Source organism: Trachymyrmex septentrionalis, unplaced genomic scaffold (assembly GCF_001594115.1).
Source record: "Trachymyrmex septentrionalis isolate Tsep2-gDNA-1 unplaced genomic scaffold, Tsep1.0 scaffold24, whole genome shotgun sequence".
NCBI lineage: Eukaryota > Metazoa > Arthropoda > Insecta > Hymenoptera > Formicidae > Trachymyrmex > Trachymyrmex septentrionalis.
The window spans coordinates 883,234-899,155 of NW_017305397.1; the positions used below are offsets into that span (position 1 = coordinate 883,234).

A 15,922-nucleotide genomic window follows, 5' to 3' on the forward strand; every position below is an offset into this window, starting at 1 on the left:
TTTTTTCAGTATTCTAAGAATCAGAACAAAACAAACGAATAAATTAAAAGATTAAATATGATAAATTCAATTGCACTGTGCTTAGTACTCATTAAAGGCTGCTTTATATAAAGTAAAAAATGCAGTGGCATAATGTAATCAATAATTTGAAATTGGACCGCGATGAGAATAAATCTAATTATATAAGAGAAATCTTATTTTCGGTCAAAGCGAATCTTGGTGCTTTAATATTTTGCGGTGTGAATTTATATACACCCAATTCTGCGAACCACGTGCCGAAATCTTTTTCAGTCTTGAAAGGCAATCATAAACAAAACTAGAGAAGTAATACCACAGCAATTTAATAATTGTGTGCTCAGTTGGCTGAGGTAATATTTTTTGCGATAAACCATTCGCAGTTTTTATGATTCTTATTAACATCAAATTATATATTAATATTTTTATAACATACTTATTATTAGCACTAATATTATTAAATTACTTGTCAATGTGATTACTACTGTATTATTATTTTAATTCTGTTTATAATTGCGTTTGCAGAATTGGATGTATATAAATTCACACTAAAATATTTAAGAGATTCGTTTTGACCGAAAATAAGATTTCTCTTACATAATTAGATAATGTGTGAGATCAACTTTAATAATAATAATACACATTCAGTTAAATATCGTGACAATATCATCTGGTATTTAATCGTTTAGAATGTTTACAAGTTTCTATATTTACTATGAATATAATTTCATGAAGAACTGCTTTTAATATGCTTTAATATGCTTCAATTTAATGTAATGCAAGTGACGGAATTTGCTATTAATCTATATGATAGAAATAAATTTTAAACAACGAATTTAAAACGCAATTGGGATGCGAACCAACACTCCCTGCGCCCCTAAGGTGGTCACGACAACCGGAACGTGTTCGATCAACTGTTCAGCCACGCTTTTTGTAGTCACCAGGTCCATACTCTCGGAAACGGGGATGTTGAAGTGTTCGCCTATTACTTTCAGTTCGTTCTGGTTAGGTGAGACAAAGTGCAGTACGTTTTTCCATTGTGGTCCAACTTGAAATATCTTCGCCGCCGTTTTAACATCCGTAGGCTCGTACCAGACTATCGAGAAAAATTATTAAAATCTTTATTCGTTCCACAAATTATTTACACTTATTAAAATTATTCAAGGTCTACTATTTTGTTGTATAACTCTCAAGAAGTTTTTAGTTTACAGAAGCGTGTGCTCTACAGGCAAAAAGTGAAAAGTTAAAAGGATAAAAAGATTTTATTACTTAATTTTCCTTAATGGGCACAAAAAATTCCTCTTCGAAGCAGGGGAGGGAAAGGTCGTCGAAATTCCAGGGGAAGGGGATACATATTGCGGAACGCGCAACCGGCGCAAACCAGCGCAAACAACGCGCTCTAGCGTTCGCGCGCTGAGCTAAGCTTCCTCCGAGCCGAGAGGAAGTCGCATACTTGTGCGTTCCAAGTGGAATACGAGAATATACGACGAACACGAGGAGTTTATACTTCCTTTTTCACCGTCCTTCGTTACGTATACATTCGAGTGACGCTCACGAGTGATGGGGAAGACGAGGACGGGCAAGGCCGCCGTTGTGTGCACGGCGGTGGCGTTCGTTCTGGTGGTGATCGCGTTCACCACACCCAACTGGCTGGAGACCGATGGGAAATTGGATAATCCACAATTCGTCAAGATTGGTAAGATTATACGTGACTGGATGCGTAGATATCTATACTCTTGCATCTATAAATAACTTATATTTGAAATTGATATTCAAATATTGGACATAGATACAAAGGAGTTGTCAATTTTGGTGTCTCTTATGCTCGTTTCCACATTAATATAGATTAACTTTAATCTCAATTCAACTTACTCTTCATGTTTTTTTTTTCATCTTTTTCTAATTTTTAGAACTAGAAAAAAATGAAGAGTAAGATGAACCGAGTTGATCTATATTGGTGGAGTATTAGTAAATTCGATTGAATGTACTCAGTGCGTACTGATGCATATTAGAGATCCTATATTAGAGTCTGACTACGAGCGATTTTGTCAAAATCCTAGAAAAAAAGAAAGGTACATAAGTATATAATTTCTCCCCGTGCAACGCAAGTGACCGAATTCGCTACTAATTGGTAGAAATGAATATTAGATATATATACTCACTCTAACTCAAAGAACGTACAAAAGTTTACAACAGAATAAAATGATTCTATTTTAATTCTTAACATCAATAGACAGTCAAATTTTGTAAAGTCATTTCAAAAATCATTATTTTAACTTTCATTTTGACTTCTGTTAAAATAAAGTCATTTTGATTTTCTCTTAACTTGGTGTATTTCTTGAGAATTTATACTATCCCACTATATAATCTTAATTAAAGTTATAGAGTGAAACAATAAAAGTTAGAATGAGATAATATATATACATGGAGAGAATTACATATATCTTTCTCTCATAGGATTTTGACAAATCGCCTATAGCCAAACTGTTATAAGATGCATATTAACTAAAGCCATTGTATACAAATTGATGAAGCTGTGTGTGTTCAATATAAATATAGAAACAGGTTAAACCGAGAAATTCTCGATACATTTTATTGTGTTGTTAAATAAAATATGTATTTTATAATTCAAAATATTTGAATTTCACTTTTACATTTAAATTAAATCATGTACGACGGTTTTAATATTCAGCAATACCAGTGTGTTATATATATACATAATAGAATTGGTCGTCAGAAAATTATTATTTTATTTATTCTGTTTCTTATCACAGAATTTTTTTTAAGTTTCTTATGGAATGGTAATTGTATTTGAAAAACTGTTTTGAAACATACCTTTCTACTATGTCCAATTAATAATTTATTTTCTAATAATGTGCTTATATAAGCTTGAGATTTAGCTGCCAGCGACAAAGCGATTGAGAAACAATGCTGTTTGCAGGTCTCTGGCAGGTGTGTTTCCGAGGATTCCAAGATCCGCGTCATCTCTATGATACCAGATTCTATGGATGTTGGTGGGTGTTCGAAGAAGAGTATTATATCATACACGACATTCTTCTGCCCGATTTCTTCGTCGCCACGCAATTCTTCTTCACGCTGTGCTTCACTTTGTTGCTGATAGGAAGTTTTCTGACTATTTTATATACTTGTTGCTCGCGTCAGCATGACAAGTATCAGCTGCTTCTGTGGACAATCGGTGGCAATTTAACTTTGGCAGGAATATGCGGTGTTATATCGGTGATTATATTCGGCGCCAGAGGTGACGGTCGAGATTGGATGCCCAATTGGGAGCACAATGATATCAGTTGGTCCTTCGCCTTAGCCGTCGTCGGCAGTTTTGTCCTGATAGCCGCTGGTATCTTATACTTGATCGAAGGACGTAGACATAGGAAGAAGCAGGAGCGAATATTGAACGAAGAACAAAAAACACATACGACCATTTAGCATATTTTTACATCATAATCGAACAAATATTCGCGATGTATCAAATGATACATTGCGTAAGCGCAAATTTTATCCACTGAACATGTATCACGGATAAATCTCTTTGAAGACTAATAATTTTATATTAATTGTTACGCATCTACTCATCGTAACGTTATAGAATCTGCCGATATACATATTATCTAAGATACATATATATTTTAAATATATAGAGACTAGAAGTCATTGACTTGCGTTGACAAAAATTTAAATTATATGAAACATTTTCTATAAATGATGCACGACTAGATGTCGTAAATATTATTAAATGTGTAACGCACATATCTGAACTAATCCGTCCATTTAACTGTATCGATTTTTTTTTAATTTTCTAGGGATTAATTATATATTTGTACATAAGTTCTATAGATATATATTGATGTTGAGAGAGATAAATCTCCCACTTGTATACTGTATACAAATATAATAAAATAATTTTTCTTAATAAATAGTTACCATGTTTTTACTCTCATCCAAGAAGAAAAAAAATCAAGATAAATCAATTTGACGTTATATTAATCAAATTCATGTCATTTTTTTTGTCATGATTCAGTATAACATTATTTCGTCTTTCTTGTTTTTTTTTTCTTATACAAATATTCAGATTGCATGTCAAATTTTCGATTACAAATTAAATCAATTAAATATACCTCTGCACACAGTGACCCACTTTGTTCTCACAAATTATAAGACGCAGGTCTTTCGCGTGCACGCGATAACGCGGAGGAAAATGTTCGCCGTTTGACCTAATTTAGATTCTATTCTAATCGACCGTGCTGAATCTTCCGCAGTTATGTCAGTTGCGGCCGGCATAATGCGTCATCTTGTGGATCGTTCGTCGAGATCTCGAGGTGACACATTTGCGTATTGCGGAGGAATTCTATTCAGCGATGACTCGCGTCGCGCAACTACATACAACATAATTTTTGTGATTCAGTTACAGGATGTGCATACGTTAATTTCTACGAATATGATATACGTCTTTTTTTGGAGAAAATATGAATGAGAATAGAGAAAATGGATTTGTAAGAGAAGCGGAAGTCACGTAAAAGAAAAGAAAGCGTTCTTCCTCGCCGAGAAATTGTTTACGATCATTTTAGACGATTTCTAATTCTCGTGAGACATTTCAAGACGGAAATCGTTACGTTTTTATGCCGTGCATTATTCGACATGGACAAACTTTTCGACAAGACTTGTTATTTTCATTATAAAGATATAAAGACGTTTCCTGTTATGGGCAAATCAAAGATTTTTATAATAAAACAAAGAAATAGAGAGAAAGATACAGAAGTTTATGGTGCGAATGCATTTAAAAAATACGCGTGTTTTCTCATTTTTCAATTGATTTTGCAAATTATAAATAGAAAATTATAAATCCTAGATGAGATGTATACTTTCTGTAATAAAATTACAGATTTTAAGACGCTTATTCAGATAATAATTAACATCCTTCTAAGACATGGACATCAATATTATTAAATTGCTCAACTTAATTTGTGATATTATTACTCTATAAGTAGGATTGCGTTTCAAGATTGAAAACTAAACTCGACGCGCAGTTTACAAGATTAGATATGATTTATAAATATAAATATATAAATTTACATCGAATTATTTAAACGATCCAGCTTGACTGATCCAGTTTAGGACCTTTATTTCCTACTTGTATAGATAAAACATTATTCTGAATTCTCCGCGAGGATTTATCGATCGCCTGAAGCAAGTTTTAGGCTTAGAAACGCACTATTCGCGGTTCGCTTACGTCCTACAGGATCAAGGTCGGAATGCGATCATGAGGAGAGAAACGATATGCATAAATAAGACGTGCGACATGAGCTGACACATTATGCACCTTGACGGTGCAGGGACGACGAGAGAAGCGACAGGATCACCGCGAATTTCCAAAGACCTCAAAAAACTTTTTGACAAGAAAACGCAAATTCTTAACTCCATTTTTTTTTTCAATTTATACTACAGACATTTTAAATGTCAATTTATTATTAATTTCTTTATTAGCTTCATATCAGTATCGTAATATTTTATTGAAAATGATGTTTCTGTGTTTCTTTTTTTATTTTCAGAATTCTTTTCTTATGAAACTCCGACTTATTAAGAGTCCAGTTCTACCGGTGTAATTAAGATTAACTTTAATCTCGATTTTAATTTACTTTATCTTAAAATTAGAAAAAGATAAAGAATAAGTTGAACCGAGATTAAAGTTAATTTACATTCGAGGAAATAGATGTAAGACAAGTCAGAGCCAGGTCAAAATATTATTGTTTTGGAACCAAAGGTTCAGCAGATTACCTCCTTTTTGGGGGGATAAAGGAAGGCATTCTTTTTTTGCTCCCAGGATATATCATTGTCAGAATCCAAGCCCTCGCAGTGGACGGTCCTGCATAGATTCGTTACGTTTAACGCCCCGCTCGTGAGAATCGTGGGATACTTACTTGCGCGTGGGGCTGTTTGTCGAGTCGAGGTGAAACACGGGTTAAGTTAGGTTAGTTAGAACTCGGCCGTTCGCTCCGCCAATAACGCGGGTCGCTTGGGTGTGGTTATTAGTGCCGTGGGACCGTCAGGTAGAATTGTGTTCCATGAGAGTATAGTTTACGCTGCGCGTCCAGACGGTCGGACGTCTCGTCTCTCTTTCACGATCGTCTCGGTAGCACGCGAAGCGGCGACATGAAGAAGAGGAGCCTGTCCGGCAACGTCGGCGTTGGCGTCTTCCTGGTAGGATTCGTCTGCGTGTGCGTCGCCTTCGGCACACCCTCCTGGTTAGTCAGCGATCCACGGATCGTCGGGGCGCAACTCGACCGACTTGGCCTTTGGCGACACTGCTTCAGATCACTGCCCAACCCCCAGGAGTCCGACGCGCCCAGGCGATTCTTCGTTGGCTGCAGATGGGTCTACGATCCGTTCACCGCGGGTTACTCTGAAATCCGCGGCTTCTTATTGCCCCGTAAGTAGTCGTGCAATCGGTGTAACAATCTCGAACACATCCGAGCGAAAATGTCCTTCTTATGTTTCTACCAATGTTAACTTTAATCTTAGTTATTTTTCATCTTTTTCTGATTCTTAGTACTAGAAAAAGATGAAGAGTTAATTGAATCGGGATTACAATTCAAACTACATTAGCAGAAATAGACTCTTTAACATCGAACAGTGAATCTTTCACTTTTCTTCCTGAGAAGGAGAGATTTGCTATTATTAAAGGAATAATATCTTGGATTGTGTTCTAAAATTCAGTACTGAAAATGTATAATACACATAATGTAAACTATATATTTTTAGCACTAACAATGAATTTTGGAACACAGTCTTAATAGACTATCTTGGACTGTTGTTGAATTTGAAATGCATTGATAATAGAATGACAATATTTGTTAATACTGTTGATAGTTATTACTGAGAACTTTCCAGGAGACATATATCGAAAGTTTTTGTTCAGCGAGAGACAGAGAGAATGACTCTTGTGTCGATCATGTATCCCTTGCTGGAAAGCTCCCAGGAATAATAGATCAACGATCATGTGTTTAACATAATATTTTTTGTTATAGCTTTTATGATAGCCACGCAAGTGTTCTTCACAATATGCTTTCTGCTGGGTCTAGTATCATTCTTTCTGATATTACTCTTCACTCTGTGCTGTGACCCAGAAAGAAAGAGATATATCGAGCTGATAACTATCATTGGTTACTTGCTGCTGGGTAGTGGTATCAGCGGTGGCATAGCAGTCATCGTATTTGCTTGCCTTGGTAACGCCAACGGTTGGATGCCTGGACACGCCAACAATTATTTAGGATGGTCTTTCGCTCTAGCTGTCATAGGCAGTGTACTGATGTTGATCGCCAGCGGTTTATTGTTGGTAGAGGCAAACGTGCAACGAAAGAAACGAGACTATCTGAAAGAATCTCAAATGCGTTTTCAACTTGAATCTCGCGCCTAGAATAAATAGCATTTCCTGACTTGTTTGCAAGAATTGCGCACAAGCGTCTGTATTAAAAGTCTGTAGTACCGTTCCGTCCATGCAGGGTGCAACGTTTTATTTTAGAACTTTTCTCTTTCTCTATGGAATGTACAAAAAAGAAATAGATCTGTATTAATTTAAGTTTAGAAAATACGTAAGTTTAATATTTTTGTACAATATTTTATATCTCTCTTTACATAATATTACGTACATTAGATCATAGTACTGTATGGTAATATCGTTATTAACGATATAAGACGGTGCACGCGTCTTAAAACAATTGCAGAAAAATTCGCAAGAAATTAAATAATATAAAAACGGTCCACGAAACAATTGTGCCTTTTTAATATAAAGATTAAAGCTTGATTATATATATATATATAGAGTAAATTTTTTAATTCGTCGATTGATCCAATTGCACTGTGCGCAAATGTAATTTTGTTCCGATTATTCCGGGGTAACGATATCTTAAAACCGAACAGTTTAGAATATATATAATGCGAACATGATACATATTTCGCCGTACCAGTGTACTATTGGTTTATTTAACAATGCGAATCAGTTGCTGAAACCAAATGGATTACTAATCAAATGATAAGCTTGTCGATAGAATTGTGTGTAAGACACGTATGCTAAACTAAAGAATTTCTGTAAAATCGATATAGTGATCAGCACAGAAACACCTAATTTCTGTCGACATTGAAATGAGAAAACCTTATAAGACCCGCTCGAACATTAAAAAAAAAAAAGAAAACAGTCTCTCGCTTTTCACGGATCTAAGAAAGTCTTTGAATTCGAGACATTATATTCGACAAGTCTTATCGTAAATTTAATTCGCAGTTTAATCCACTTCTTCCATTCTTGACGCTTCCTCTGAGTCAACCTCCAACGTAGGCACTTCCATCTTCTCGTCCTCTGCATTCGACCTATCCTCATCGTCAAAACCCAGACAGACCTAACTTGATTATCCTATATATTCTGGAAGCATGCACCTGCGAATCTTCGAGGGCAAAAAGCTGCATTTGCGCATAATGCGATTAATCAATCGATGAATTAAAAAATCGTCCATATATTTATATAAAATCGTGAGCTGTGAGGAAAAGTTATTTATGAATCGCGCACAGTTAATAATCATTTTGTCACTTCTCTTCTTCTATACAAAAGATGCATTTAATTAAGATGCAACGCTATTTTTTAAATCTCTCATTTTTTGACTAATATTTTATTTTAATTTTAACTTATTAACTTGATCATTTGATGTCACACTTGATTTTTATTACTTATATATAGTTTTTCACGAACTTTTCTGTGTAGCGTTTTGAGACGCAAATGCCTTGTAGATTGTATCTACATACATATATGTAAATTGTATTAAATTTTATGCACGAGATTATATTCGCACAATGCAGCTATGCAATACATATCAATGAAAATCTAAGCTAATGAGATTAATAATTAATAATTAATTAAAGATCAAAACAAATTTTGTAATTCTATCCTTTACCAAATAAACCTTCTAATACAAGATATTTTTATTTCTGCAGTCTATCAATCTCTCTTAAATTTCTCTCTGAAATTCAAATAAATTACACCTCTCGTTAAATAAGATAGTAAATTTTGAAATATATAACTATAATTCAGACAAACTAACGAAAAATCTGTTGAAAAACTGAAGCATTTTTTTATCTTTTTTTTTTAACGAAGACGTTATTATTAAGTTCCTTTAATCAGCACCTATCCCTGCATTCGTTTACGCAGCGGTTAGCGCAGAAGTATTATTTTATCCTTGTTGTTCGCCATTAAAATATTGTACTAGTTTCATGTCTTACCAAGAAAACGAAAAATGTTAAATTTCTTTGATTTTCTAAGGTCAAAATTATTCAACAATGATTTCAAGTCAATTAAAGAACAAAAATAGATATAAAAATTGATGCGGCTAAAATTGATATAATTAATTAAACATTTGTTAGTTTGCAATATGTATATATATATACTACGGATAAAGAACTTTTTGAAATGATCAAAAGCATATTTGTAAAAACTTTAAATGTCAAAATACTTTTTAAATTTTGTGTTGAATAATATATAGAATAATATACACATATATTATACACATAGAATAATATATACATATATTAATGTATAGTGATGGTCATGAAAATAGAACGGTATATAAAAATTAAAAATAATTATTTTGTTCATCTATTTTCACTTGCTGATAATGTTATTTATTGTACAGCAGCAATAATTCATATCAACTAAAAAAACATAATGAATTATTGCTGAAATAAAGTGCATGTCGTATTGCAATAATCCTAAAGTGTCCTGTGCTGTAAGTCTGGTCATAATAATAAAACCCAATTATTAATATCAGTTTATTAATATAAAAAAAGTTTGTTAAATATTAATATTAATAAACTCACATTTTAAGAAACGTTAATAATTTGGCTTTATGACATGTAACACGTTACTTTTTAAAACGAGTAACGATAACGAGTTATTTTTAACAAAAAGTAACTGTAACGGTAATGCATTATTTTTCTAAGGTAATGTTCCTAATTCTGTATATGTATTACACAGTTTTTTTTAGCACACTATTAATAGTCTGATCTTAGTACGCCGTTTGAATCTCGCGCAACATTTGGAGGCAAAATTTGATTGGCTGCTCCAGTATTCAGTCGCCATTATGCGCAATGGTACACCTTACAGAAAACAGACCACTTGTTTTCTTATATCATAGTAGTGGTGATCCAGGTTGATGCGGATTCACTGGGTGTGGCGAGGGTGAGGTGCGGTGACGAACGACAACACAATTGTAAACGAACTATTTATACAGATCAGTTAGTTTCACGTTGGCCTTTCTAAAAGGTCACCATGACGGTGGACAAGCAAGATTATCACAGAGCGTCCAGTGAGTAATTGATTAAGTCAATCAACAGAGCGATTATTTAAAATAACCTGTATTAATTGTCCTTCGTTTTCATTGATAGACGCGGTTGTTTTCGGTGGAGGACTCTCGTTCGTGGCGCTCTTTCTCCTAATGATGGCCTTCATAAGGTAAACATACCTTCAAGCGATTGTTATAAGTAACTAAGAATCTCAAATTGGCTTGAAACATATGAAAACAGTGTTACTGATCCTCCTCATAATTTCCAGTCCGTATTGGATAGAATCGTATCAGGAGACGTTCAGCAGCTTTAAGCACATGGGACTCTGGGAGTATTGCTTTGAGCAATTCCGTTATCCCTATTATCAGTTTGACAAACAATTCGACGGCTGCCACCATATATTTTCACAAGAATATTATGTCATAAGAGAGTGGCTGCTGCCAGTATGGCTCATGGTAGTGCAGGCATTTGTCACATTGGCCTTAATGCTATCCATCTTTGCCTTCATTGCAATTGCCTTGATTTGGACACGTTGGCCATTGATATTTGTCTTGCATTATGAATGGATTCTGTCGTCCTTTGTGTTTGTATGTGATGCAGCTGCTGGTAAGTTCTTAAAGTTAAAGATAGAAGATACCAAATGTTCTTTAATGTAATTATTTTTTAATTTTAGGCGTGCTTCTCTTTCTGGCAGTTTCTATATTCGGTGGACAATGCTGGCGTCGTGATTGGTTAATGTATCCGAATTTCAATCACTTGTCATGGTCATATGGTCTTGCTGTCATATCATTCATGATCCACACGTTTGCCGCATTCTTTCTTTATTTAGACGCGCGGACAGGTTACAGACTACGCAAAGAGTCTCGTAACTTGGTGATGCAGATGCAGCCGAATCCACAATCTCAACATGCCCCGTCTAGCCGAAGCGGATACGTATAAAGTAATCTCAAATCGTGTGCTTTTGGTGAAAAATTTAATTTCCACATAAATTCTTATCGTTATTTTTAATGCAGAAGCAAAAGATAAGATCTGTCTCTTAAGAAAGATTGTACACCATTTGTGTACGATTTTCATCCGTCCATTTAATTTGTTCATTAAAAATAAAAGCTTTATACATACATATATATGTACACACATATATATATATATATATATTTGTGTGTGTGTATGTTATAAGCTCTTACAATTATTTTTAATAAATTGTTCCATGTGAGAGTGGTCGACCAATTGGCAGGTCCCCGGTTTGATCCCGACTCTCATCCCCTGTATGTACCTCCGTTTTAAGAGGTTAATTTTCAGAGTTGAAAGTTATAAGCAAAGTAATATAAGGCGATCTTTCGAGAATCTACATTTCATTTGTATTTAATTTAAAAAGGATAAACGTGTGTGTTACGATTGTCGCCTTTTCTCGAGTTAATTAACTTACATTCGATTTACTTTAAACTAATTCGCTTATGCGTGAATAATATCCGTCCGTTATACTCACGTGCACACATTATTTTTTTTATCACATTTTTATATATATATATATATATTTTATACATTCTATATAGAATACATATAATAGAATTATATTATTTGACTTACAAATGTACAGGAAATTAATAAATGACGAAATATTCTTTTTCGTGAACGAAACGACAGTAAGTTATTGAAGAAGTTTTCACTCACCTGGAATATTCGCTTGCGACGCAATGTCGAGCACGTAGCGCATGACGTCCAATTCAAAACTTGTGTCAAGAACGATGAAACTTGCTTTTTCGAGATGCGACTGATACTCTTTTATCGACTTCGGGGTAATCAAAGCGAAGCATTCCATTTCGCTAACGTAGAAATGACATTCGCCATTAACGTCCACTATCACTGTCATCCTGTAATATTAGAGATAATTTATCAAATACGAATGGATCTGCTGATATTCGGATAATCAATTTGTCGAATTATCTTATTACTTAAATTCGGATATCGGAACAATTCGAATCTGCATATCTAAAGAGACGAATTTATTGGAATCTGAATTTGTTAATTTGCATTCTTAAGTACAGCAAATTAGACAATTAGAAAGCAATGTTCTCGTTTCTTTCCTGGTCTTCTTAACTGATTCTAAAAGAGGCTATTATCCAAGCACGTCAACATTTATAAATTTGTAATTGTATAATAATTATTTCAGCTAATTATTTGGATATACAATATTATACTGTCCAGATATATATACAGTCTTCTATATTATTCAACGGAACTATCGGACAAGTTTTCGCTGCCGAATACTCATTAACGAAGCAAGATTACGACTCGTACTTTGCGGTGTCCACGTCCGACATACGTTTCACTATCTCGCCTCCGACTCCCAAGCTCTCGAGAATGATCTTCCCGTGCTCGTCATCGCCAACGATGGATATTAAACGCGTATTTTCCAAACCAAGCTTGAGTAGTGCATCAGCAACGTTTCGACCAACTCCACCGCAGCTTCGTCTACTTCGTCCGGTATGCGTTCTCCCGTCATTCTGGAAATGAATCACTCTCTTCAGGATTATTCGGATTACTCTACATGAATGCTGTTAGACGATTAATCGATTTTTCATGTCGAAGTTATATTTTCCGTATGGCAAAGAGGGAGGAAAAAAAATGCAAAGATTAAAACTATAAAAATTCTCTTAAGAGAGAACTTTTATGATTTTAGTAAAGAAGAAAATGTTTTAAGAAGAGAGCATAGAATGTAGAAAGAGCGGATCTATACTCTTCGAGGAAGTTAGTCCTTGGAGCTATAAAGGAGTGTTTATATCTTTGGGTATATCTGTTTTTTCTCCAGTTTGTAAAAATTCAATTAAACGTGGAGTATTCGCTCCAGAGTCGTACAGCTGATAGAGAGTGCTTAGGGAAAGCATGCAAAGTCCCATCCCTGTGATACTCAAGTTGGCATATAGTGTTTACCCTTTCCATTCTCTTCTCTCCATTCCTATATCTTGTGATATACAGTATAACCGATGCCTACGTATCTCCGTTCTATACTTTCTTTCTCTCTACTCTCTCCCTCTCTTTCGCACTTCTACTACATCCGGTGGTAACATATGGTAGGACATTTTTATCTCTCCACCTCTTCCTTCCACCTCAGCTCTATTTCTACGTATTCAACGCTGTGCTTGGGGATGCGCGCACCCTCCCACGAGAGAGACCTTATCGGTCAGACCTATTTCCCGCGACGACAGTGCTCCGTTTCAGTCTCGTGAAACAAGATCGATCTTGTCTCCCCTTATGTGGCATAAAATAGTGGTATTGGAATACGAATTTATTCTCTGTGACGGCTAGCGGTTACTGGATCGAAGCGGAGCCCACTTCGTCCACTTCCGATCGTCCGCCCTTGTACACTCCCTTCGCGTGTCTTTCCTCTATCTATCAGTTTGCCTTGCGACGGTGGTGGCAGAGTCTCTTTAATTCTCGCGCCAGTCTGGTTGCCTATTTCGGGCGCTGTTCATGGTGGTGAACACCCCCGTGATTCACGTATCCCCGGGTTCCCTCGTATTCTCTGCGCCGATAGAGTATAGAGCAAAAAAGAGAGAGAGAGAGAGAAACCGCAAGATAGACAAGAAATAGATAGGTAAAGAAAGCTGCGCGTGTCCGTCTGGAACATCCATCCCATGCGTCAGGCGCGCGGGGTGAGAAGCGTCGAGCGTCGTGGCTGCAGCGTCGTGACGACGACGACGACGATGACGACGACGGCGACGACGACGACGACGCCGACGACGACGCTCGGTCGCGCGCACGAGCTCTCGGCTCTGCGTGATCAGTGGCAGTGAGAAGCAGCGCGTCGCGTCGCGTCGCGCCGCTCCACGAAGCGTCGTACGAGCGACATGCGCTACGGTTGGCGGCGGCCTTGTCAAGTGTCGACTGTGACCAGGAGGACGGGGACGAGGCCGAGGCCGAGGCCGAGGACGAGAACGAGAACGTCAACGACGAGGACCAGGACAACGAAAACGGGAATAACGCCGGTAACGAGGAAACCGAGAACAAAGGCGACGACGTCAAGGTATTGGTGGTGAGAGAGACGTCACGAGGTGTACGGGACGCATAACGAGGAAACCCGGGCGACTGGCATGAACGACGACGTCGTGGACGACATTGCCGAGGAGGACTCTCACGGCGATGCCCGTGAAGGTAAGCGCTACGGGCACCACGACGACGAAGACGACGACGATCGCGTTCCTCGTGCACACCCCGACCGTCGTACTGCCGGCCCGACTGATGACACCCGGCCGCAGCGATTCCGCAGCGGTCTCGGCGAACAAGATCGCGCCTCCGCAATCCACGTGCACATAGGCTGATAATCGGCGTTAAGAAATTTTGCGTCGTAGAAAGCGCGATCCTCGAAGTGATTACAAGTGACGAGCCGCCCGTGGCGTTTCTCGTCGAACCCCTCGAGGAAGATTTCTCTAAAATTCCCTACTTCTCTGAGTGTTTCACTTCCGTGAAAAGTAGTCGCAGACGAAGAGGATCAATCGGCCCATCGAATGGGAAAATCACTTTCCTCGGAAAGATTCTTTCTTTCCTCGAGGATCTTCCCCTGAAGAAAAGGTCTCTTCCTAAAGGACACAAGAATTACAAGGACCGAGACCTTCCTTCGCAAGAGAAAGCACGCTAATTGACATCGAGTGTGCCTTTCCTCCGGAGAAATTCTACGCAGAGGTATCTAGTTGATCGAATAAGCCGGATCAACGCGAACGGTGTCGTTCCTTTGCGAAATAGCAATTGTGTCCTTCTCCTCCTCGAGCCTTCATCGAAGAGACCGCGTTCGCTGGTATCGAAAAAAATCTTGGTGAGATTCGATAGCAATTTGAAAAGCGTGCTCGAACATCCGAGGGTGTCACGCGTTGGATTCACGCCATCCCGACCAGCAAATAGACACGATTGACTTGCTGATCGGTAGAGCCTGTGAGAAAGAGTTCGCGTGTGGCATTCCCTGTTTTGCATGCGGTGAAAATAGGACGAAGCGTCGTAGCGAGTAATGATAAATTCCTTCGGGAAAGTCGCGGGAGGAAGATTGCATAACACACCACGTTCCCTCCCTACATCCATTGTACCACCCTCTTCCTCCCCTTCTCCTGCGCGCGCGCGCATTTCCTCGTCGTCCTTTTTCTCTCTCTCTGACTTTTCGCGCCTCCTCTTCAGAGATACGTCTCATCTCGTATATCGAATATCTAATTAAAGGCTGACCGATAATCTTTTTTTATCACGTCTGTCCCCGCTCAGTAAGACGCGCGATAGCTCCATCCCCCTTGTCCCTTGCTCCGGCATCCGGCGTTGGAAAAGGATTGCACATTGCACGCGACATCGATCCGCGCACGCCTCTTCTCTCTTTCTCTCTCTCTTTCTCCCTCGCTCTCCTTTTTTTTTTCCTTCCGCGGGATTATGTAAAGCAGACAGTACTGGACGCCGGCCAGGACATTGACTGCTCGTCTTCGTGACGTTGGGAATTGTTTCTCCGTTAAGACGAAAAGAGAGGTAACCGCGCGCTGTCGATGCCTCTCTCTCTCTCTCTCTCTCTCTCTCTCTCTCTCTCTCTCTCTCTCTCTCT

General features: G+C 37.6%; 5 protein-coding genes across 5 annotated transcripts in view; 4 read left to right on the top strand and 1 right to left on the bottom strand.

The window, feature by feature from the left end:
* The window catches only part of LOC108748708 (pseudouridine-metabolizing bifunctional protein C1861.05), a 27,737-nt gene that overhangs the window by 876 nt on the left and 10,939 nt on the right, over window positions 1-15,922 (bottom strand). Inside the window, exons 6-8 of the mRNA XM_018486993.1 lie at window positions 12,652-12,857; window positions 12,025-12,224; window positions 876-1,111 (exon numbers count right to left, since the gene is read on the bottom strand). Of these exons, the coding sequence (XP_018342495.1) occupies window positions 876-1,111; window positions 12,025-12,224; window positions 12,652-12,857 (642 nt within the window). The remainder of the gene's footprint in view (window positions 1-875; window positions 1,112-12,024; window positions 12,225-12,651; window positions 12,858-15,922) is intronic.
* LOC108748713 lies at window positions 1,290-3,831 on the top strand. Its single transcript, XM_018486997.1, has 2 exons — window positions 1,290-1,711; window positions 2,957-3,831. The coding sequence occupies exons 1-2, from the start codon at window positions 1,576-1,578 to the stop codon at window positions 3,457-3,459; spliced, it is 639 nt and encodes a 212-aa protein (XP_018342499.1). The 5' UTR covers window positions 1,290-1,575; the 3' UTR covers window positions 3,460-3,831.
* Window positions 5,980-7,543, top strand: LOC108748712. Its single transcript, XM_018486996.1, has 2 exons — window positions 5,980-6,457; window positions 7,056-7,543. Exons 1-2 carry the CDS (start codon window positions 6,181-6,183, stop codon window positions 7,442-7,444), a joined length of 666 nt encoding a protein of 221 aa, XP_018342498.1. The 5' UTR covers window positions 5,980-6,180; the 3' UTR covers window positions 7,445-7,543.
* LOC108748711 lies at window positions 10,340-11,502 on the top strand. Its single transcript, XM_018486995.1, has 4 exons — window positions 10,340-10,376; window positions 10,456-10,522; window positions 10,622-10,959; window positions 11,027-11,502. Exons 1-4 carry the CDS (start codon window positions 10,340-10,342, stop codon window positions 11,290-11,292), a joined length of 708 nt encoding a protein of 235 aa, XP_018342497.1. The 3' UTR covers window positions 11,293-11,502.
* The window catches only part of LOC108748709, a 10,439-nt gene continuing 7,807 nt past the window's right edge, over window positions 13,291-15,922 (top strand). The window contains exon 1 of the mRNA XM_018486994.1: window positions 13,291-15,033. The gene's annotated coding sequence lies outside the window, so the exon portion shown is untranslated. The remainder of the gene's footprint in view (window positions 15,034-15,922) is intronic.

What these genes read in the sequence shown, in the direction of transcription:
- LOC108748713 (XM_018486997.1), top strand. Translation starts at nt 1,576, where the DNA reads ATGGGGAAGACGAGGACGGGCAAGGCCGCCGTTGTGTGCACGGCGGTG. An exon ending in TCCACAATTCGTCAAGATTG is followed by an intron (nt 1,712 to 2,956) that starts GTAAGATTATAC and finishes TGCTGTTTGCAG; the next exon opens with GTCTCTGGCAGGTGTGTTTC.
- LOC108748712 (XM_018486996.1), top strand. Translation starts at nt 6,181, where the DNA reads ATGAAGAAGAGGAGCCTGTCCGGCAACGTCGGCGTTGGCGTCTTCCTG. An exon ending in CCGCGGCTTCTTATTGCCCC is followed by an intron (nt 6,458 to 7,055) that starts GTAAGTAGTCGT and finishes TTTTTGTTATAG; the next exon opens with CTTTTATGATAGCCACGCAA.
- LOC108748711 (XM_018486995.1), top strand. Translation starts at nt 10,340, where the DNA reads ATGACGGTGGACAAGCAAGATTATCACAGAGCGTCCA. An exon ending in AGATTATCACAGAGCGTCCA is followed by an intron (nt 10,377 to 10,455) that starts GTGAGTAATTGA and finishes TTTCATTGATAG; the next exon opens with ACGCGGTTGTTTTCGGTGGA. An exon ending in CTAATGATGGCCTTCATAAG is followed by an intron (nt 10,523 to 10,621) that starts GTAAACATACCT and finishes CATAATTTCCAG; the next exon opens with TCCGTATTGGATAGAATCGT.